At 36.9% G+C, this 21,540-nt stretch overlaps 3 protein-coding genes across 5 annotated transcripts; 2 read left to right on the top strand and 1 right to left on the bottom strand.

Moving 5' to 3' along the window:
* Positions 1-5,809: 5,809 nt before the first annotated feature.
* Positions 5,810-8,419, top strand: LOC121982198 (U-box domain-containing protein 15-like). The gene is made up of 4 exons (XM_042535160.1): positions 5,810-6,309; positions 6,379-6,495; positions 6,579-7,004; positions 7,068-8,419. Exons 1-4 carry the CDS (start codon positions 5,971-5,973, stop codon positions 8,136-8,138), a joined length of 1,953 nt encoding a protein of 650 aa, XP_042391094.1. The 5' UTR covers positions 5,810-5,970; the 3' UTR covers positions 8,139-8,419.
* A 70-nt stretch (positions 8,420-8,489) lies between these two features.
* Positions 8,490-11,729, top strand: LOC122042738 (dehydrin Xero 1-like). The gene is made up of 3 exons (XM_042603038.1): positions 8,490-8,514; positions 11,103-11,302; positions 11,388-11,729. The coding sequence occupies exons 1-3, from the start codon at positions 8,490-8,492 to the stop codon at positions 11,577-11,579; spliced, it is 417 nt and encodes a 138-aa protein (XP_042458972.1). The 3' UTR covers positions 11,580-11,729.
* Positions 11,730-12,044: 315 nt separating this feature from the next.
* On the bottom strand, positions 12,045-19,663 carry LOC121982179 (subtilisin-like protease SBT5.3). 3 transcript variants are annotated; one of them, XM_042535147.1, is made up of 12 exons: positions 19,231-19,663; positions 18,994-19,155; positions 18,776-18,888; positions 18,608-18,705; positions 18,372-18,536; positions 18,128-18,236; positions 15,693-16,224; positions 14,927-15,024; positions 14,466-14,711; positions 13,244-13,358; positions 12,942-13,155; positions 12,045-12,754 (listed from the first exon to the last, which is right to left on the bottom strand). In XM_042535147.1, the coding sequence occupies exons 2-12, from the start codon at positions 19,075-19,077 to the stop codon at positions 12,219-12,221; spliced, it is 2,310 nt and encodes a 769-aa protein (XP_042391081.1). In that variant the 5' UTR covers positions 19,078-19,155; positions 19,231-19,663; the 3' UTR covers positions 12,045-12,218. The 3 variants fall into 3 exon arrangements, with proteins under 3 accessions (XP_042391081.1, XP_042391072.1, XP_042391064.1); XM_042535138.1 differs by having other exon boundaries at positions 18,994-19,134; XM_042535130.1 differs by having other exon boundaries at positions 18,994-19,662.
* Between the last annotated feature and the right edge of the window lie 1,877 nt (positions 19,664-21,540).

Here is a 21,540-nt window from a genome sequence, read left to right as displayed (position 1 = left end):
CCCGAAGATTGAACCCTGAACTCCGGTGAACAATAGTTCACTGTCGGACTTGCTGCTAGCTTCGACACGATGAGGATGAAACTAATCCTCCACCGAAGAACCCCCTCGGATGGAAGTTGATTGGCTATGAGAAGGCGCTGTGAATTGGAATGAACCGCTGCCGCTGCTCTGCCTCTGCCGCCTGAACCCCAGTAGGAAGAAGTGAACGAAGAACGCCGGAAGGTGAAGGATCTTGCCGGATAACCCCTCCGGCAAGGTGGATGCTCGTTGCCGTCGCTCACAGCTTCTAGCAAGGATTCTCGCTGTCGTCGCCGATTGAAATCTAGAAGAGGAAGTGGTGGGCTATGGATGGCCGGCCGGTGGCAGTGAAGAAAGTAAAGAAGGGCCACCGAACGGTGGTGAGGAAGAGAGAAGAAGAGGGAGGCGTTGAGGATCGCGAGCCCTAGCCGCGCGAGGAAGAAACACGAAGCCTAGAACGGATCGGGACTGTGTCGTCCGCATGAGAAAAGGTAAGGTTTCTTAATGGGTTTCAGGCTTGGTTTTGGTTGATGGGATCTGGATTCATTAAGAGGATGAAATTAGGCTTTTGGAATTGGGCTTTAAGAGTGGTCTAAGGATTGGGTTGGGTTTTTGAAATTTGACTTGGAATTACATTGAATTGGAGCCCTACTTCTTGATGAACCCTTGGATTATTTGATCTTGATTAATGGTCTAGATGCTTCCCTACAAAACAAGTTGCACCTTTTAGATAAAATCCTAGAAAATATAAGAAAAATTATATCAAAACTTTAAATAGATATCAACTCGCAAAACATGATATAAATGCGGAATTAAACATACGAAAGGGTAAAAATGCTAAGTATAAGAGCCAAAATAGTGCATCAAAATGCTAGTTATCAACTCCCCCACATTTATTCTTGCTCGTCTCGAGCAAATCAACAAAAAAAAGAAAATAACTAAATTACATTCCCCTAGCAATTCTCAATCATGCTTTAGAACATAGTGAAAAGAAAGTTACCTAGGATTGTCAAATCTCAAAGACTCAAATATTCATGGATTCAATTCATACACTAATTGACAAACATGATAATTTCAATACATACTAGATAAACTAAAAATGATAACGAAATAACCTCACAAGGTAAGTAATGGTGGCTCTCCTCTCATGTACATGCAATAGTAGAGCTCACTGAAGCTACTCATGATTTATGCACTACCATAAGCTTGCTTTGCTTCTAATCCCTATCACTATATACATAAGAGTGCACAATAAAATAATGAAGACATTATTTGAAATGCAAGGGAAACATGAATCAAAGCAAATGATAGTGTAAGAAAAACAATAAAAAAGATTAAGCAAGGTAATGGTGGAAGACATGGATATATTGGAATGTTACATAGATGAGTACAAGTAAACAATGCCCAAAAAGTAGTACATCCAAACTCCCAAGCTATCTTTTCACAACTCATAAAATGTGAACAACCTCTACTATAACTTTTCAATAAACATCCACTCATAATATTCAATAATATCTCAATGTTGTTAAAGTAAAAATTGTCACTCACAAAAATTTTTACAACAAAGGCGTATGAAATGACACAATATCAAAGCACCAAACTAGCTTTTCACAAATCCAATAAATATACAGACAACTTCTATTATAGTGTTTCAATAAAAATCATTCATAATATACAATGGAATCTAAATGTTGCTACAATCAAGATTGTCACTTCCAAAAAACTCTATCATACATGAATACAAAAATGACACAACATGTCAAAAGCATTTTCTTTTTTTTCTTTTCCATTTCTATTCGACTTTTTTCACTTTTTTTTTATTTCTATTTTTTTAACATGTTATGCACTTCCTTACACATCAATAATAGCTCAAATAAAAAGATACAAAACATAGTTCACCTATGATGATCCAATATGGTTCACCTATGCTTCCCCTAAATTCTACTAAGCTATTTCTCTCCCCCAACACTTAAATTTTTGTCCGTCTCAGGCAAAACACTTATCATGTAACATCCAAAAATATTCACATCCTAAGAGAGTAAGAGTGAAATAAATGGAAATAAATGAAGAGAGAAAATAATGATATCAGAAATGATATGGATTTTATTCAAGAAACATGTGATAACAAAAGAAATGGATAAAAAAAAGTGAGATAACCTTCATAAAAATTATGCAAACATATGATAATGTGGTTTTAAAAGAATTAAGCAAGTTCTAGAGTAACATTAACCACGAATGCAACACACATCAATAGGAACTACTGGCTTAAAAATATCCTCACTAAGTATATCAAAAATCATCATCTCAATTTACCAACATAGAATCCATTATCAAGTTGTAACCACATGCAATCTAAGAATCCAATCATGACAATAAATCATCAAATTCGATAATCAAATTTAACTAACTTTCACAATTTCTAAGATGCACGCATAGGAAATTTATTATGACAAACTAAAAAAATGAACTACTAAGTAAAAGCAAATAAAGCAATAAAGTAAAAAAATATATACAAACAGAAAGACAAAGAGAAAGTAAGATGGAACAGACTCCCCTGATTTTCTGGCGGTCGGAGTCGATTCAGTTCCAGAAGTCATTCTGGAAGTGGAATGAATGTAAGTGAAGCGAGGACTACACCCTCCACCAACGTCTCCTTAAAAATTTTCTCCAGTGGTTGAAGACGGTTCAGATGGAATGTCCACTCCAAAAACTTCATTATTGCATAGAGAGTTAGAGCTTTCTTCAAGTGATAGAATGCATGCTTATGTGATGCAAATGAAATGTCTGAAGAAATCCTATGCACTAAAAAGATGATGCAATTCCTGCATGCATACTGTGTGAGATGGGCTATAAACAATATCAAAATCAACAGAACATAAATCAAGAGATATATCACATCCACTACAATCAAAATGAATTACCTCCATGAAATTTGCTAAAGATTCAGAAGAAATATTATCCTTACCATATTCAAAGGTACTTGGAGGCTCTAGGACAATGAATGTGACATCATCTTGATCAGGTAAAAGATCTAGCTCTGGATCAAGAACAATCAACGAAAGTGATTCTTGAGTTTCCCTTATACTTCCATTGTCACTAAGTAAAATAACATACTCAACTAGCTCAAATGGTAAAATAGTCATTGGAAGCGATTCTTGGGTCTCCCCTACACTTCCATCATCATCTCCTATACCTGCAACATCAAGACTATCTGGAACAACAATATCATCAACAAAAATAATATCAAAATCAACTACAACATCATGATATAAAAAACTAGAAGAGCCATGTAAAGTAGTAGAATTAAAGTCAGGAATATCACAAACTCTATAATTCATCTCCTCAGGAATTAATGCAGTAGGTTGATCTGATAGTAACTGTAACTGTGTCGATAAATGTGTTCTTTCCTAAAATTATGTTTCTTGAAGTTACCAAAATAGTTGTGACTGCCCCCTAAAATGCTGTTCAGGCTAATGGTGCTGAAAGTAAGGCTAGTAATACTGGGGCCACTTAGAAGTCCCTTGTTGTGTGTTCCCAAACCCTAATCCTGCAAATAATTATACATGTCCTGCTAATGAGTCTGATAATACTGAGGATCAGGCTGGTGACACTGGATCCTGGTCCAGAATACACTGGCAAAGGAATTAACATCTTTAACAATCATCGATCTAGTCTCATACTGCTGATAATTTACAGTCATAATCTCAATAAGTTCTCTGGCCTGAGTAGATGTCTTGTTAACTAGAGCTGCTCACTTGGCTACCAGGATTCATAAACTCTAATACTTAAGCCTGGAGGTTTAGAGTTCGAATCCTGGGGGAGGCAAAAATCCACTGGCCAGGGGTGGAAAGTCCTAGTGAGTAACGGCACGGCCAAAAGGGTCGTCGGTCGACGACATGAGAGGTCGCCAAATGGGCCGACGACATAAGGGCCGCCACAAGGGCCGCCCAAGATGCCAAAAAAGGGTCGGGTCGTTACAATAAAACCACTAGCTGCATCAACCATACTCCTGTCCATGGGATACAATCCCTCATAGAAGTACATAATCAGTAGTTGATCGTTTATTTAGTGTTGAGGGCAACTAGCAACATGTCATTTAAATCTCTCCCAATATTCTTGAAATGATTCTCTTGTGAATTGTTGGATTCCACAAATACTCCTCCGAATAGCTACAATCCTAGAAGCAGGAAAGAACCTCGCTAAAAATAATTTCTTCATCTCGATTCAGCTGGTGATAGAGTTGGGTGGGAGACAATACAACTAATCTTTTGTTGAATTTACTACTGAGAAAGGAAATGCTTTAAGTCTAACATCATCTTCTGATATGCCAAGTAGGTTCTATGAAGAACAAACCATCTCCAAATCTTACAGATGTCTGTTGGGATTTTCACTAGATAGTCCATGAAACTTCAATAATAATTTATGTCTTTAATAAATTTATCATGTTACATAATTGTCACCCCACTCTTAATAATCATATTTTATTAAGTATTTATTTTTTAAAATAATGTTTTATATTTTTTATATATATTAGATTTCTAGAATTGTTTATACATATTTTATGTATTTATATAAATTTTGTCATTTTTATGTTTTTATTTTTATTAATTTTATACAATTTTTTCGACATTCATGTTATAAAAAAATAATTTTGATATAATATTCAAAATATAATAATTATTATATAAACACATTATTATTATTATTATTATTGATGTATCAAAATTATATTTAGATAATTAAAAAAAATTAATTTATATAATTTAAGGATGTTATTATCATTTAATTAAAAATTTAATTTAAAAATAATTATTCATCAAACACTCAAACTTTATCTTATATTAATTTTTGACTTATATTTCCAAACACTTTATATTTTAACTTCTAACTAATTTAAAAATAATTTTTATAAGAATCAATTTTAAATAAGTAAGCGTTCTCTCAAACACTACTTAATAAAAAAATATTTGATGCTCGGGATAGAAACAGGCACTCATGTCATTGGACAGGTACGATCTCAGCCGTAGGTGTTTCCCTCCCTTGCACCCACGTAACTCTTCAATGAAGATGATATTAGTTGCAAAAGATCAATTTTGTTTTTTTATTGATAATTTAGGTATCTATTTTTATGATTTAATTAATCCAGGTAGATTTGATTTTATGAAAATATTCATCGGAATAAATTAAAAAGCATAGATGGGACGAATATCAAAAGTTTTTAAATTCACTAAATATAAAAAAAAAATGATATAATCTCAATGAAATATTTAAAGATAGATATATAAAATGATGAAATAAAAAAAATGATAAATTATGAATTTATATATCTATCCTTCATTCCTTGATTGAGATTTTTTTTAAACGTATCATAAGCTCTTAAATATAATATATCCGAAATTTCTATTTTAGGAAGTAGTGCTAATCCCTAGCTGGACTCGGGTCAACGGGCAAGCCCATGTTTAATTGCCGAATAGAAGGTTAATTGTCGGTTCAAACTGTCGGTTCGATGGATTTATTTGATTTTTTTATATATGAAAATTTGTAAAAAAGAAAAAAGTGCTGCCGCAAGGATTAAGTTTCCATATAAAAGTCACATGGCCTAACCAACAAGACTACTTTTATGTTAATATATATAGGTTACTTTATTAATAACTAATTAGTAGTTCTTATTCTTAATAACGGGAAGAATAATAGGTGAGCAAATAATTATCAGAACCGTTGATCGACCGACGCGCGGACAAATGATCGACCGACGCGCGGACTACGTTTTTGTAGCGGCAAAATGCAAGCGAAAACACAAGATTTGTGGCCATTCCTCGTTTGCTTCATCGTCTCCCCCGCGAAGTTCTCTGAAGCCATGCGTCCGATTAAGCTTCTTCTCCCCCTTCGTCCTCCCTCCCCCGTCCTTGATTCATTGCGCCTCCGCCTGATCCCTACCCTGATCTTTTGGCCATGGAGAAGACCCCCGTCCCAGGGGTTGATCAAGGAGGAAGAGTCCTCGACGAGGAGGCTGCAGGTCCACGAGAGCACGATGTGGACGACCTGATCCAGGAGCTACTGGAGATGATCCAATCCGCCTCCTCCTTCGGGGACTATCGCCGGTTGCAGCGGAAGGAGTGCTTCAACCTCGTGCGCCGGATGAAGCTGGTCGTCCCATTCTTAGAGGAGATTAAGGAGCTCCAAGATCCGATCCCCGACGCGGCATACGATCGGCTCTGTTGCCTCCACAAGGCCTTTACTTCCGCTCGGAAGCTGCTTCGGTGCTGCCATGACGGCAGCAAGATCTATCTGGTTCGATCACTGCTTGCCCTAATTCCTACTTGTTCCCCCCTTTTCCTAATTCTTCGTATTCGCTCTTAGGCGTTGGAGAGCGAGGCTATGATGGGACGATTTCACATGGTTTACGAAAAAATCAAGCAATCGCTGGATGACATGCCGTACGAGCAGCTTGGCATTACAGATGAAGTGAAGGAACAAGTAGGATTGCCTGTCCTGTTCCTTTCTCTATTTCTTCATCTTCGTGACAAAATCCCATTTTTTATTCTTAATTTTATTTACAGGTTGAGCTAATGAGCGTGCAATTGAAGAGGGCCAAGAGGAAAACAGACACACAAGACATGGAATTAGCGATGGATCTAATGGTGTTACTCCCCCAGGAGCAAAATCGAAATGCCGATGGTGCCATACTTGAAAGACTCGCCAAGAATCTAGAGCTGCAGACCCTCCCAGATTTGAGGGCAGAAACGATGGCCATCAAGAAGCTCATCAAAGAAAGAGGCGGGCAGAGCGGTGAAAACACCCAACAGATCATCAATCTGCTCAACAAATTTAAGCAAATTTCTGGAATCGAAGACAGCAATGGCTTGGATGATGTCACCTTGCCCAAGTACCTGGAGAAGTGCCCTTCCTTGATGATTCCCAGTGATTTCCTCTGTCCCATTACTTTGGAGATCATGATGGATCCGGTGATAGTCGCAACAGGACAGGTACTGCTGCTGCATTCTCGTTGGAGTTCGAATCGAATTCAAAAACTTGTTTTTGGCTTGTAGACGTACGAACGACGAAGCATACAGAAATGGCTGGACGCAGGCCATCGAGCATGCCCCAAGACCAGGCAAAATTTGGCTCATCTTTCACTAACTTCCAACTACGCTCTTCGGAACGTGATTATCAATTGGTGCGAGAAGAACAAGATCGAGCTGTTGAAGCGCGAACAGATCGAGGACTCCGATTGCTTGGAGGGCAAGGATGATGTCCCTTCCCTGGTCGAGCAATTGTCAAGCATTCATCTCGATGTGCAACGCAAGGCGGTGAAGCGGATCCGTTCGTTGGCCAAAGAGAACCCCGACAACAGAGTTGCGATCGCCAAACATGGCGGAATACCTGCCCTCGTCAGCCTCCTAAATTACCCCGACTCAAAGTTGAAAGAACACGCGGTCACGGCCCTGCTAAACTTGTCCATCGACGAGTTGAACAAGAGACTAATAGCCAAAGAAGACGCGATCCCACTGATAGTAGAGGTTCTCAAGATTGGCACGGTGGGGGGGAAGGAGAACTCGGCCGCGGCCTTGTTCAGTTTGTCAATGCTCGACGAGAACAAGGAGTTGATAGGAAGCATGAACGGCATCCCTCCGTTGGTGGACCTGCTACAGAATGGCACCATTAGAGGGAAGAAAGATGCTGCCACCGCACTCTTTAACTTGCTTCTGAACTGCAAAAACAAAGTCAGAGCCATTGAAGCGGGAATAATGACTCCGTTACGTACGCTGCTGGACGACAAGAACCTCAGCATGGAGGACGAAGCGCTCTCGATTTTTCTTCTTCTCGCATCGCGTCCTGAAGGGCGCGGCGTGATAGAGAAGCGTTCGTTCATTCAGAAACTTGTGCAGTTGATCAAGGAGGGCAACTCGAAGACCAAGGAATGTGCAGTCGCGGTGCTGCTCGAGTTGGGTTCACACGATTCTTCCTTCACGTCGACGTTGATGCAATTTGGTGCGTACGAGCATATCTGTGAGATAGAGAGAAGTGGAACTAACAGAGCGCAGAGAAAGGCCAAGTCCCTGTTGCAGCTCATGCGTCAGTGCCAATTGCCAAGAAGTTTAGCCAGGCCCAAGGGTTAATTGATTAATTTTACAGTGCGGTCATCCCCATCCCAAAAGCTATTCAAGGTTTTGGGATGCTACATTGGTTAGCAGTGACTCGGTGTCCAGTGACTTTGTATCCATTGGTTTTCGAACTCGCGCACGATGTCCGTCTAGTTAGATGTCTACCTTCTGGTTTCGAAAAAAGAGACCACTAACAACAATTGTCTTGTGTGTTGAGGCTGTTGAAGTATTCTCTACTTTGATCAGTAATCTGTATTATCGCTCTATTTTTGAGATCACCATTAGTGATTTTGGCACTCGTCATCCTGTTCTAGCTCATTTGGGACTTCATATTTCCCCTGTTATTTTTTGACAATTTGACTTACAATGGTGGAATGGTTAGGGTTCTCCGGTAAATAATCAAGGGATTTAAAGTTTGGATCACCACTATAGTACATTGTAGGAAATTTTTTCTTTAGTGAAAAATGGATTAAAGAACGTTCATCGTTCGGATGGTTTTTCATGAGCATTTTTCAATTTGCCAATGGTCGGTGAGAAATTTTTGTAAGACTGGATCCGTTATGATACTTAATGCCAATTAAAAAAACTTAAAATAAAAAGATAATAGCATTCATCCTAAATGTCTCAATATTCCTAACCCGGTTAGATATAGATAAATTTTGAAAGATATTTTATCTTATAATCATTTATATGAAGAAGATTATACAAAATCACGGTTTTGAAGAGTTTGAGTAATTTCCTAGGTTATATATTAGTAATTTTTGACAAAGGAAGAAAGAATTATGATCACGAAAGCAGAAGATTTTGTGATTTCCGTTGTCCTGTGAATAAAAAGCTATCACAACTAAAATGTATCATCCTTCTTGTCCTTGTTCATTAATCCACTGTGTGCTAATTAATAATTGTTTTTATACAATTGCTTGATTGTTTTCTGTTGAAAAAAAAAACAAAGAACGCCTAATGTTCTAATAATTGTACTGAGGTAAAACTACAATTGTAGATTCCGGAGACCTCTTGAGCATTGTCATCCCGCATGCATCATGGCATGGAAATTCGCCTTGGCATATCAAAGGGACCTGTATGCCCAAGTTTCATCTAGAATAGCCATCTTACTTTGTTGGGGCCAAATTTGCCTAATCAGTCTGTCTGTCTGAAAACTCAATTTTGTTATTTGAATTGCCTCTTGTTTCTAATATTATTGGACTGTTTCTACATCAAGAAAAGGACTTGTTTTTTCTCTCACTGGGAATGGCGTCTTAAAGTTGGATATATAGATTATGGAATACGACCCTATGGTCATTTTTGTTGTCGATATCAATAACAAAATTTAATTGATTTTTTTTTAATAAGATTTCCCGCACGCATATCAACATTTCCCTTACGTGGAGAAACCGCCTTCAGCAGGGGTCGCCACCGCCCCGCGCAGCTCGACGGCAGCTCACACCGCTTCACACGTGTGCAAGCGACCAACCGCCCACGTAGCCCCGCTCTAGTATTTATAGCACCATCTCTATAGAGCAAATCTCTCACGCACAGGCACAAGAGGAATTAAATACAGACGTGTTTGTTCAGCTCGATCGCCGATGGAGTACAAGAGGGACAGGGCCGGCCCTGAATTTTTGGGGCCCTTGGGCGAAAAGAGAAAAGGGTTCTCTATAGGAAAAAAAATATATACTAACGTACAATTTGAATACAGTTTAATAGAAAAACTTGAAATTAATATATTTTATTTAAAATATGATAAACTCCATACAAAATATATTTCTCAAGATTCTTCAAAAAGTACAACATCGTACAAAATATATTTCCTATATTTCTCCAAAAAGTATAATACCTATGAATATAAAAAAATAATTATGAAATAATCATTGAAAAATCTATATCTTCTAGCATTTTGAGAAGTAAAATCGTCAATAAGATTTTCAAAATCAAATTTTTCTAACACTTCATTTTCGATACATAAAATTGTCAACCAATTTATATGCAAATCATTATCATCATCTTCTCTCAATTCTTCTTGCTCATTCGTTGCATGTTTATAATCATCATTTTCTCTCGATTCTTCTCGTTCATTGATTGTATTATCATTTAATTCTTCTTGATTATTCAATTGTTGTTCATTTGTTGTATAATCATTTAGTTCTTTTTAACTTTTTTCTTGTAATTCATCAATTGAATCTTCAATTGAAGAGTTAGCTTTATAAAACTTACAAAGAATACCTTTGTGAGTTTTAATAATTTGTTCCACTCTTTATCTTTTGTTTCTTTTTTGACTCCAAGGTTAATATTTCTTTGAAAACATGTTTATACTACCAATTTCAAATGTAAAAATAAAACACACAAAACCAGCAATAAAGCTAATAATGAAACAAACATAAGTAGTGAAAATAATAGTTAAAGAACAATAAAACTTGGTTTATGCTTGAAGCAATCGATATAATCTATTCTATGATAATTAAAATTGAGATGATTTATTTTAAGTCTTTCAAATTTATAAGAAAAATCATAAAATATTGGCTCTAGTACAATATTAAAAATCAATATTGAATATCGATAATAAGAAAAAAAAATATAGATAAGTAGGTAACTTACGTTGTAAGTTTATATATTGATCAGTGATGATATTGATAAAACTAAAATTTCAATTGGAGAATAAACTTTTCTAATTTAATTAGAAGAGATTCAAAGGAGAAGAAAAGAGAAAATTAACATTTATGATTCATACTTTACTCTTTGGAGTCTTATGACTTCTATAAACAAATTAATGAAGAAAGAATTGTAAAAATCTTGGAAAGAGAAAAAAATGATCATTTACCTTTCTTCTTTTTTTTCTTAGACCTTTATTAAAATAATCCAATAATTTTTTTGGGGTTATTAAAACAATCTAATTATATATAATATATATTATATGTGTATATCAAATTCAGGGCCCCTAAAAATCGAGGGCCCTTGGCCGTCGCCCCCGGTGACATGCCTCAGGGCCGGCCCTGAAGAGGGACGAGCACGGCTACTTAATCCCGCAGACCGACTCATACGGTAACCCCATCCGCATCGACGAGTACGGAAACCCCCTCCCCGTCAACCAAGGCTACGGCATCGGCGCCGGAAAGGAGAAGCACCACCGCGGCGCCGGACTCACCGGCATACTCCACCGCTCCGGTAGCTCCAGCTCCAGCTCAGTAAGCACATATTTGTTATTTAACTATTTCCATTGATTAAAGATTAATGTGTAGGAATTTGACACGCTTGCGTGCGTGAGTGCAGTCTGAGGATGATGGGATGGGAGGACGGCGGAAGAAGAAGAAGGGGCTGAAGGAGAAGATCAAAGAGAAGTTACCGGGTGCTCACAAGAGCGGAGAGGAGAAGGAGAAGCAGGAGGAGGGAGAGCACGAGCACGAGAAGAAGGGATTCATGGAGAAGATTAAGGAGAAGTTGCCTGGCCACCACAAAGACTAGGATCTTGAAGCCAAGCTAAGATGATCTACTAGATATGTTCATGTTATTGTCAATAAACAAGACTGTTTCTGCGTTTGATTTTGCATGTATTAGCTGTTAACTTTGCTGTTTATGAACTCAAATAAGGAAACGCTTAGTTTTAATTAAAAATGGTTTATGAGAAAACGAATACCTGATAAATTGCTTGTGTTCGCCCGTTTGAGACAGATTTAGACTAACTTGAACCGAGTGATCAGTGCTAAGACTTTGTCATTCAAGTTAACAGAATCTGGTCAACTCGGTTAAACAACTCATTCAAGTTCGCTCAATGCTGACGATGAATTGATTTGCGTCAAACTTGATTTGGCTGATTAAGTGTTTTTTTATCAATCAAATAAATCTAATTGCTTGTCTAATTTCCTTTCTAACTTCTCCATTTTCATTAAAAAGGGGCACTTTAAGATCTATGTGCCTAAAGTTGCCAGATATTTGTTAATATAAGGGGAAAAAAACTATTTTATTGCTTCTGGATCCAGCATCGAACAAGACATCAAACTCCAATTAAACTTGATTCGTTCGTTCACTCGAACTCAATTACTTGCACAAGAATTAGAACAAGAAAAAAAAAAGATAAACAAACTGCTGGAAAGTTGTTAAAATCTAAGGCTTCACAACTAAAGGAGTTCTGACATAATGTTTCCCGTCGGACCAAGTGAGACTGCCAAACACATAGTCTGTGAATGATATACCATCCTTCAAAGCGAAAGAAACCTCAAAGCTTTTCTCATCACCAACTTCCTTAAATGTGAGGGTTCTAGGGTTTATACTGACTGAAATACCTCTTGGTTCCACTAGTTGAACCGAGTACGTTCCAGGCGATCCAACATTCTTCACCACTCTAGTCACCTTACTGGAGTTAGACAATTTAGGAATGGTGATTGAAGGATAATTCAGATCTTTGATATCAAGTGGTGTTGACGGGCATGAGTATGATCCGTTGCTGAACAATGCTATTTGGGTGTAGTTGTAGCGAAGGGAGCACAAGAAGTTCAAGTAATCCTGAGTTGTTAGATCATAAACCAATCCAGGATCCATAGCGTGGTTTGGTTGCACATGACCGGACCCATAGGCAAATGGCGTAGCCTTGACGAAGGACGAGTTCAACAATGGCTCTTCCATGTTATCTCGTGTTCTTGCTGCAACATGAGAAACATATAAAGCTAGTGAGCAACGTGTTTCCATTGATATCTTTGGCTTACAAGTAGATAGTTTTCAGAACAATCAATAGCTGAAATTAACCGACTACATTTTTAGCCATTCATGCTTTCATGTAACCATTTATCTAGATAACAATTTCTTGAAGAAACTTCATGACAACATTACCTGTAGTCATGATTGCCGACTTGATTGCAGCAGGACTCCAATCGGGGTGTAGAGTTCTCAGAAGACCTACGACTCCAGATACATGAGGACATGACATCGAAGTGCCAGACACCGAATTGAAGGAAACACGGCGCTTATCAAAAACAAGACCAGTAGGACTAGCTGCTTTCGAGTAGGCGGCAATGACACTCACCCCTGGTGCAGTAATATCAGGCTGCAAGCAATGTGGAAAGATTTCAGCTAAACGATGGAGCAAATTGTATATTGTTAATGACTACGAAGATTGCAATTTTCCAGTGGACCTTAAGGATCTCAGGGGTGATAACATTTGGTCCTTGAGAAGAGAAAGCGGCCATGAACGGTGCTGGTTTCGTTCCAAGTTTTGTCTTTGGACTCGTAATGTAACCAAGTACCGACCTAAGACTTTGTTCATATTAGTTCATTTCATACAACTAATCCAAAATATACTTACATTTTAAACTAGGCAACTCAAGTGTTCTTGTTAAAATGAATACCCAATGACACACATTAAGCAAAAATGCTAACAAAAGAAATCCTAAATAATTCAAGTAAGATCAACAATAAGGCATGGAACTAGGTATTTAAAGTTGCTTTACCAAACAACTGGAAAGACATTAGCAAGAATGACATTTGTCTTTAAAAATGTGACAATTGCATGAAATTTGATTTTGCCTTCCCTAAACTTTATAATTGGAGATGTTTTCTATTCATAGTTATCAAAAAGATAGATAGTGTGAGAACCAAATTCTAAAAGTGTGATCCCTATTCCAATTGCTCTACCACAAATCAAGCAGCAGTATTTGGGCAATCAACAAGTGTTCTCAGCTTCCACGGAATCTCAATTCAAACTAGTGTAGCCTGACAATGATTACCTTTTGCTAGAAAATAAACATCACTACCTTAGCTGAGGCAAACTAAACTCTTGTTCACTCTTCTGTTTCTTCACTTTTTCCTGAACTCTTGTTTATTTTTATTTTTCAAAAAAGAGAATATAGTCGATCCCAATAGTTCAATTCCCAAAATTGATAGTGATGGACATCATTGTGTCAAATTTTTTTTAATATCCTAGATTATGGAGACCAGAAGGATAGAACGTAACAATTCTAGGTGGTTCTTTGGTATATGGTAATTAGCTAGCCATGTACCACTAGTAGTGACAAAAGGAATGCCTACTCATAACTTCTTAGAGTATGAATCAAATCTATTTAAAAGTTTCTCCTGAAGGAAGATAATATTCGTTAACTGTTTCAAATATCAAGTGCTCTCCCTTGGCATGCTTGAAAAACAATAAGCACTGAACAATACGTCTTTAATCATCTCTTTTTTCATCTACTTATATCTACATATCATTTCAGTTAAGTTCAGAAAAAGGTCATGCCAATGAAGAGAATTGTAACTTTGTGAAGTCAACTAGGATGATGGAATGCACCACAAAAACTCAATATAGGTTCGATACAGAGATCATTTACTTAAAAAAAGGACATTGATGAAAAGTGCACTTACCGGGTAGAATTGAGGTAAGAAAAGAGAAAACGACCATCAGTATAGTTGATGTGAGTTGCAGGAAGGACATGTGCATCTGCTATTATTTCATTGCCGTTGTCTGCATCATTTGCAAGAACCATCCCAACGCCACCAGCCTGGTAAACTGCCTCCCCCTTCTCTGCTCTTGCTGTGATGCCACGAAGGCACACGACAATCTTCCCCTTAGCTTTGCCTGGGTCTAGTGAACCCAAGTAGCATAAGCTACTGCAATATCAAAGGTAAAAACATTAATTCTCTTCAAAAGGTCATTTTACTGAATTCATGAGTTACAATTTTAGATATGAAAAGAAACTAAAATCAGCTTAGATCACTGTGTTATTCAAATCAATATCATGACATCATTAATGAACATGCTCAAAAGTCATGAAGGAAACTTATAAGGGCATCCAAGAAGATTGAATTGTGTTGTGTTCACTTACGCAAGTAGGTCTGATGCATTGGCCATTTTAGCATCTTTGGAGCTGATTAGTGGGTATAGTCTTTTCCTTGGCAATTTCTTGGGAGATAAACTCTCTCCCTGCAAAATGAATGAGAGGAAGAGATGTATTCAAGAAGATATGATCAGGTTGTGAAAACGATATGGTTTTGTCCCTAAACAATATGCAAAGAGATAAAAAATTCAAGTGTAATATGAAATGAACAATAGCAGCATGAAGCTCATGTGGACAGTAAATCAAAGTTTCAGCCAAAAAATGATAGTAAGTTGAAGTAGATAAACAAAAAGGAAATTGAACCAATCTTGATACAATAACAACAACCAAATCTTTATCCCACTAAATGAGGTCAACTATATGGATCCTCCTAGGTTATTGAGCTCAATCTCCTACTATATCATTATCTATATTTAAATAAATTTAAAAGTGACAGTAAAAAAAATAAATCCATCAGATTAAAAGGAAGAAACATCTAATTGGCCATGGGCCAGTTAGCCCGTAATCATTGACCACAGACGTGATGAATTTAATAGCAGTTCCTGAGATAGTTAGTTCACATTCTAACAGATAATGATCATCCTAAACAATTTTTAAATCGACAGAACAGAAAAGAAAAAGTGGAGGTGGGGGTACACAAATATACATTTTCAAGAAATGCATAAAGCTAACTTGGTGAAAGAGTAGCAGATAATCTCCCTCCAGATGCAAAATTGTGAGAATAAAACCTTAAAAACAGAAAATGTAAGCTAACCTTAATTCTCTTGTCTCCAAAGGAAAGAAATGTGGGAAATTGGCGGTCCATCGTGCTAGCTCCCACGGTGAGCATCCAAGGCGACAAATTGGACACGGTGGAAAGCTTTGGGCCGGAATTTCCGGCAGAGCAAACAACGACGATCCCATTCTTAACGGCATGGAACGCACCAATGGCCAATCCATCCTGAAAGTAATCGACGGGGTCCCCGCCGAGCGACACCGATAGGACGTCGACGCCATCACCGATGGCGGCGTCAAACGCAGCGAGGATGTCGGCGTCAGCGCACTCGCTGCCGTTGACGGGCGGCCAGCAGACTTTATAGGCGGCGACGCGGGCGCGGGGAGAGCCGCCCTTGGCGGTGCCGTTTCCGAAGCCGAAGATGTTGGCACCTGGGACGAAGGCGCCGGCGGCGGTGCTAAGCGTGTGGGTGCCGTGGCCGTCGTAATCCCGCGGCGATTGGAAGGTGGCGTTGAGCCGGCCGACGAGGGCTTCGTAACCTTTGTTGAAGTACCGGGCGCCGATCAGCTTCCTTTGGATCATTAAGAGAAACACACATTTACAAAAATCAATCTTTCAAATCCTAATAAAATGAAATATTTAAATACACATTAATTTTGAAATTAAACGTCTATGAACTTAATGTTTATATAATTTGATCAAATATAATTTCAGCGACTTGAAATTTGGAATGATCTTTTTCATGTGAATTTATTATTATTATTTTAAATATTTCAGTAATTTATAATATATATATATATATATATATATATATATAAAAGATGAATCTATCATTTCAACTGTTTTTAAAGCCGGCTTAACAAATATAAAAAGAGATAAATTCAGATAGAGATATATAGTGGGGTGAATGTAAGTTCATGAGTTTCTATAAAATTTGACTCCTGATTATTATATCAGAAATATCATCGTCTAGAGCCGGCTGATAAATTTAAATACAAATTACTATTTGATATTGAAAAAAACAAAGTATTTTATAGAACTTTGACTACATATTTGACTTCCTGAGAATATATCAAATTTAGTAACAAGTATCTAATTTGTATAATTACTTAGCAATTTTCAAGTCAGAATCTAGTAAGATTACTAGGATAAGGTTAGTTTCAATAGATCATTTCGTGGATCTATATTTAGGGCTTTAAATGAATCATGCGTTCGTGAACAAGTTTGGTGTTCGGCTTGTTAAGAGCTTTTTTATGTTCGTTCAATATACATAAGATTAATTAAACAAACAAGCTTGAACACATATGTGTTCAACTAGTTAACGTTCGTGAATAACGTTCGTGAACAATGTTCGTGAACAATGTTCACGAATCATATTTATTAATAAAGCACTTTCATTATGCTAAATAAATAATAAAATAAAATAAAATAAATAAATTTAAATTATCAATCTTAATAACCAATCAAACAATTAAAAGTTTCAAACAATCAAACAAGCTTGAATTGAGAGCTTGATAACATATAAACGAACCAAGCTCAAACCAAGCACAAGCCAAGCTCAAACCAAGCCCAAGCCCAGCTTGAATTGAGAGCTTGATAACATCTAAACTAACAAAGCTCAAGCCAAGCTTCAAACAAGCTCAAGCTCATAAAAAATAAACCAAGTCAAGCTTGAACATTCATTTTAAAAGCTTGGTTCATTTTAAGCTCGGCTCGGTTATCTTATCAAACAAGCTTGAACAATCCAAAACTCGACTCGGCTCGACTCGACTCGTTTACAGCCCTATCTGTATTGACAGAAATTTCATGTACCGATTAATTTTTTTTATGCTTTTTGTTTTCCCCGCGCAGAGCTAGTTGACCACAATAGCTATAGATAACCACAACTGCGTTTATGTACCAAGAGAATCCCACAATTGTATATTATCCACTCATGTTCTCTGTTCTTGAAATCTACAAAATTATACACGGGGATTTAAGCTGCGTTTAAATCTTGGCATCCTTGAATTATTTTACTGTGCCATCAGATATGGAAGAGATCTGAAGTTAAGGTGCAATGGATCTTGAATTGCGGCTAAAGCAACCTTAGTTTTCTGATCACAGAGTTGACTTGTAAAGCAGGGGTATCCTATCAACTTGTTTTAACAAGTGTTTCAATCGATCGAAAACAGTTTGGAATTTAGGGTTTATAGTCTTTCTTTCTATTAGGCCATATATATTCAACTCTATCATTTTCTCTTTTGCAAGAAATTCTTGATGTGGATATAATAAAATCATGCCCTTGCATCAGGATGTTTGGCCCTTTGCGGAGACTTTGAAGAAAGGAAACAAAAATGATGCAATGAGAAAACACCTAAAGCTTGCCGCAATTAGTGAATCTTAATTGCCCGGTGTGCATCTAGTGGAAACAAAGTGCCTTTGCCCATTATTGTTCTAGAATGCAAGTCAAAGGACTAAAGAGATAATAAACAAACCTGTTGCATGAAAAGCTTTGATCAGTGCCATTCTGACAGATTCCTTTCCACTTTGATGGAATTGGTCCCGAGCCATAATCCTTGAAACTTTGGGCCTCAGGCCACACACCTAAACGCCACTCACAAGGATAAGAAGCTTCATCATTAGCCAGCACAAGTTAACATTGGTCAATGAAGCAATATTTAAGTAGGTTAGTCAATGAAAGTGTCTGAGACTAGAAAGAACACTAAATAGCTTATTTACCAGTATCAAGGTTTCCAATGATGGTGTCTTCTCCAAATCTGGCTTGCATCCACAATGACTCAGCTAGGATTTCGCCATTTCTCTCCAGGCCAAGGAATTCCCATGAATGAGTGGTGTGCAGCTTGTAGTTTCTATTAGGGAACACTGATACGACTCCAGGATGTTCTGTCACGAGAACAGATTCGGTAGAAGATTTAGAGAAATGGGAGAAGGGAGAAGGGGAAATGAGGACCTACTTGATAGCTCGATTGCTTCTTCCTCCTCGAGGAAGGCTGCAAAGCCATTGATATTGTGGGTGTAAGAATACAAGACTGCATCTTTAGCCTTCTCCTTGCTGTTCTCGATCAAATTTATGTCAAACATTAGCAGTTTAAAAAGAGATCAAACAAAGTTCTGATTCTTACTCTTGCAGCACTGTGCCTAATAGCTGATGGTGAGATTGCCTTGCTCGCTCAGAAGCTTCCCAAGGTGATAAATTGGAGCCATGCGAGTGCTCGCCAAGGTAAACTACATAGACCTATGATCAAGAGGAAAATAAATAAATAAATAAAAAGGACAGAGAAGTTATCAAGTTGAAGGAACAAAACAAAAGAGAGATTAAAAGAAGCAGTTAAAGAAATGCCTTGCTTGTTGCAGCAAGAACTGATTTCTGCAGCATAAAAGAGTGGAGGAAGGCAATCAGAAGAAGCAGAGAGGACCTCCTCATCTCTTTTGTTTTGCCCCAAGTTGCCTCTTTGCTCGATCCGGAGTTCGGAATTGCGAGCTGAGATTTATAGCTTCAGCTCTTCTTGAGACCAGAAAGAGATTAAAATAAACTCCTCCTAGTTCATAGACAACGTAACATACTGAAGCTACTAACCTGCTAACCTCCCCAGTTACAGAGGGCCGGTTCAACCAGTTAAGCTGAACAACAATTTAATCAGAAATCTACAGTTGGGACGGCCCCATTGGTCCACTGGTCAGCCAGTGAAGCTATCTCTATAAGATTCTGGAACAGCTAGCATCTCAAAATACGTTCCTTTTTCTTTTATCGCTTGAAGTGAATACTACTTGTCTCAAATGTCCATCCTGGTTTTCAAGGTCTTCACAAGTCTTCTCCGACGTGTGTTGGCCGTGAAGTTGTCGCAGACCGTAGGCTACTGCTCATTTGTAAACTCAGTTCATAAAAGATGATGGTGAATCCGCCAGCTCTGACGCCTCCATGTCATTCCCTCGTGTGCATGAGGAAAAACTAAAGCGCTCTCATGTCACTGGACCTCATTGTACATCCTCTAGTACTGGTTCAGTAATTTTTCTTTTCTTTAGGTGCACTCACTTAAAACGAAGAAGGAGAGATTCAACCGATTAAACCAAAAAATAAAATAAAATGACTTTAAGTAAAGCTCTTGTGTCACTTCTGTGTGTGTGTGTGGATCATTAAAGCTGTGGAAATGATATAAAGCAATGCTCACAATCATTTCTTTTGCTTCCTGTTTACTGTATGTTTCTTCAATCATACATAGAAAAGACTTCATATGGTGAGACACCAAAGTTACAAGGACGAGTGTAGTGGAACTTTGGATTCAAAGTGGCAAATCTTATACCATACATACCAGTCCAAATCATTTAACATTAAGTTATATGGTTTAAGGTTGTCCTCTCTAGTACCCTCCGATCCCTCCTCAGCCCCATTTCGGTGGACGAAGATCATAGAGCTAAATTGTAATTCAAACATATCATCCTGACTTTTCTACTTGTCATATATGATAAATACAAGGAATAAATATAATGAACAGGAAACCAATTGATGTAGATTAATACCTCCAAACACTTGAAGTTATGGGGATTTAATCAGTTCCTTGGAAAGAAGGCTTAGTGTATCGTTGACAATAAGAGTTAGAATATTTTGAAGACAATTTTTTTTTTTCTAGTAACAATCATTCATATGGTCCCAATTATCATATAGGACCGTGAGAATAGGGACAAGAGCACCACTAACACTACAGTCCACAGTCTACCTACAAGAAGATGAGTTTGAAGTCGTTATAAGCCTCTCCATTTTTAACTAAATCAAATGTGTTTTATTATTTGTAAGTTGACCAGTGGCTTTCGATCCGGTTCTGAGCATACTAACATTTGGATGATATTTTTTAGGCTTTATTTATCAATTTTTTACTAATCAACGCGAAGAAGACTACGATAAAGTCGGACAGGATGATGAATCATGCTGCAATCATGGAAGTGAAGAAGGTCCAGGCTGCAGTGCAGGGCATGGCCAATCAGATCACAACTATTAAATACCTTTTTCATTGACAAACCTAATGCATGTTTTCGTCGACAGGGCATGGCCAATCAGTTCATGCTGCATGTTTTATTACCATTACTCATGTTTTATTACTATTACTAGTCCCTTCGGAGCGTGCTGTCGATAAGAGATGAAATATTATCATATGAAATTTCAGAATGCTGCATGTTTTATTATTATTACCAGTCCCTTTGGACCGTACGGTCGTTAAAATATAAAATATTACAAATTTTAGAGTTAAAATTCAGCATGTCTAAATATGTTTTTTATCTATACTAATAGTTTAGTAATCATCTATAATTTACTTTCTTTATATTGATCTAAAAATAGATTAATGAAAATACTAAGACTAACGAATCATCTTTTTTTTATTAGTTATCATGTAAATAATTATGTGAATTTCTCTTTGTCTGACGATGTATTTATTCAAAGAAGGAAAAATAGATAGAGTCAGTAATTTTTTAATATTGAATTATTTAAATTGAATTAACTTAATTTTTTTAACCAATTAAATCAATCAAATTTTATTATTAAAATAAAAAAAATCAAATGGATATAAAATTAATTAATTTTTAAATAAAAATTCTTAAAAAAATTTAATCAGTTTAATGAAAAAATCAAGAATCTTAATATTTTTATTATTTAATAAAAAATTAAATTAATCCATTTAAATGGATTTAATCAAAAAATAATCAATATTTTTAAAAATTAACTTTTTAAATATATAAAAGTGAAATTTTAAATCAGATTCAATCAATCATGTTAATCTAATCAAAGTTTTATTTACCTTTAAATGGTTGGATACTGGTAAAAAGAGATGATAAATGGTAATTTACTAAAACATCACATTGTCTTGTAGAATCTATCCAAAAACCATTTTCTAAA

Source organism: Zingiber officinale, chromosome 1B (genome assembly GCF_018446385.1).
Source record: "Zingiber officinale cultivar Zhangliang chromosome 1B, Zo_v1.1, whole genome shotgun sequence".
Lineage (NCBI taxonomy): Eukaryota > Viridiplantae > Streptophyta > Magnoliopsida > Zingiberales > Zingiberaceae > Zingiber > Zingiber officinale.
The sequence above is the reverse complement of the archived record's forward strand: the minus strand, read 5'-3'. Positions and strand labels throughout refer to the sequence as shown.

Bases quoted from the DNA above. Each gene is read 5' to 3' on its own strand.
- LOC121982198 (XM_042535160.1), top strand. From the start codon at position 5,971: ATGGAGAAGACCCCCGTCCCAGGGGTTGATCAAGGAGGAAGAGTCCTC. The intron at 6,496-6,578 runs GTAGGATTGCCT...TTTTATTTACAG, and splicing joins CAGATGAAGTGAAGGAACAA to GTTGAGCTAATGAGCGTGCA. The intron at 7,005-7,067 runs GTACTGCTGCTG...TTTGGCTTGTAG, and splicing joins TGATAGTCGCAACAGGACAG to ACGTACGAACGACGAAGCAT.
- LOC122042738 (XM_042603038.1), top strand. From the start codon at position 8,490: ATGGTGGAATGGTTAGGGTTCTCCG. The intron at 8,515-11,102 runs GTAAATAATCAA...GACATGCCTCAG, and splicing joins GGAATGGTTAGGGTTCTCCG to GGCCGGCCCTGAAGAGGGAC. The intron at 11,303-11,387 runs GTAAGCACATAT...GCGTGAGTGCAG, and splicing joins GTAGCTCCAGCTCCAGCTCA to TCTGAGGATGATGGGATGGG.
- LOC121982179 (XM_042535147.1), bottom strand. From the start codon at position 19,077: ATGAGGAGGTCCTCTCTGCTTCTTCTGATTGCCTTCCTCCACTCTTTT. The intron at 18,237-18,371 runs GTAAATAAGCTA...AGTGGCGTTTAG, and splicing joins CATTGGAAACCTTGATACTG to GTGTGTGGCCTGAGGCCCAA. The intron at 14,712-14,926 runs GTAAGTGAACAC...TTGATATTGCAG, and splicing joins AATGCATCAGACCTACTTGC to TAGCTTATGCTACTTGGGTT.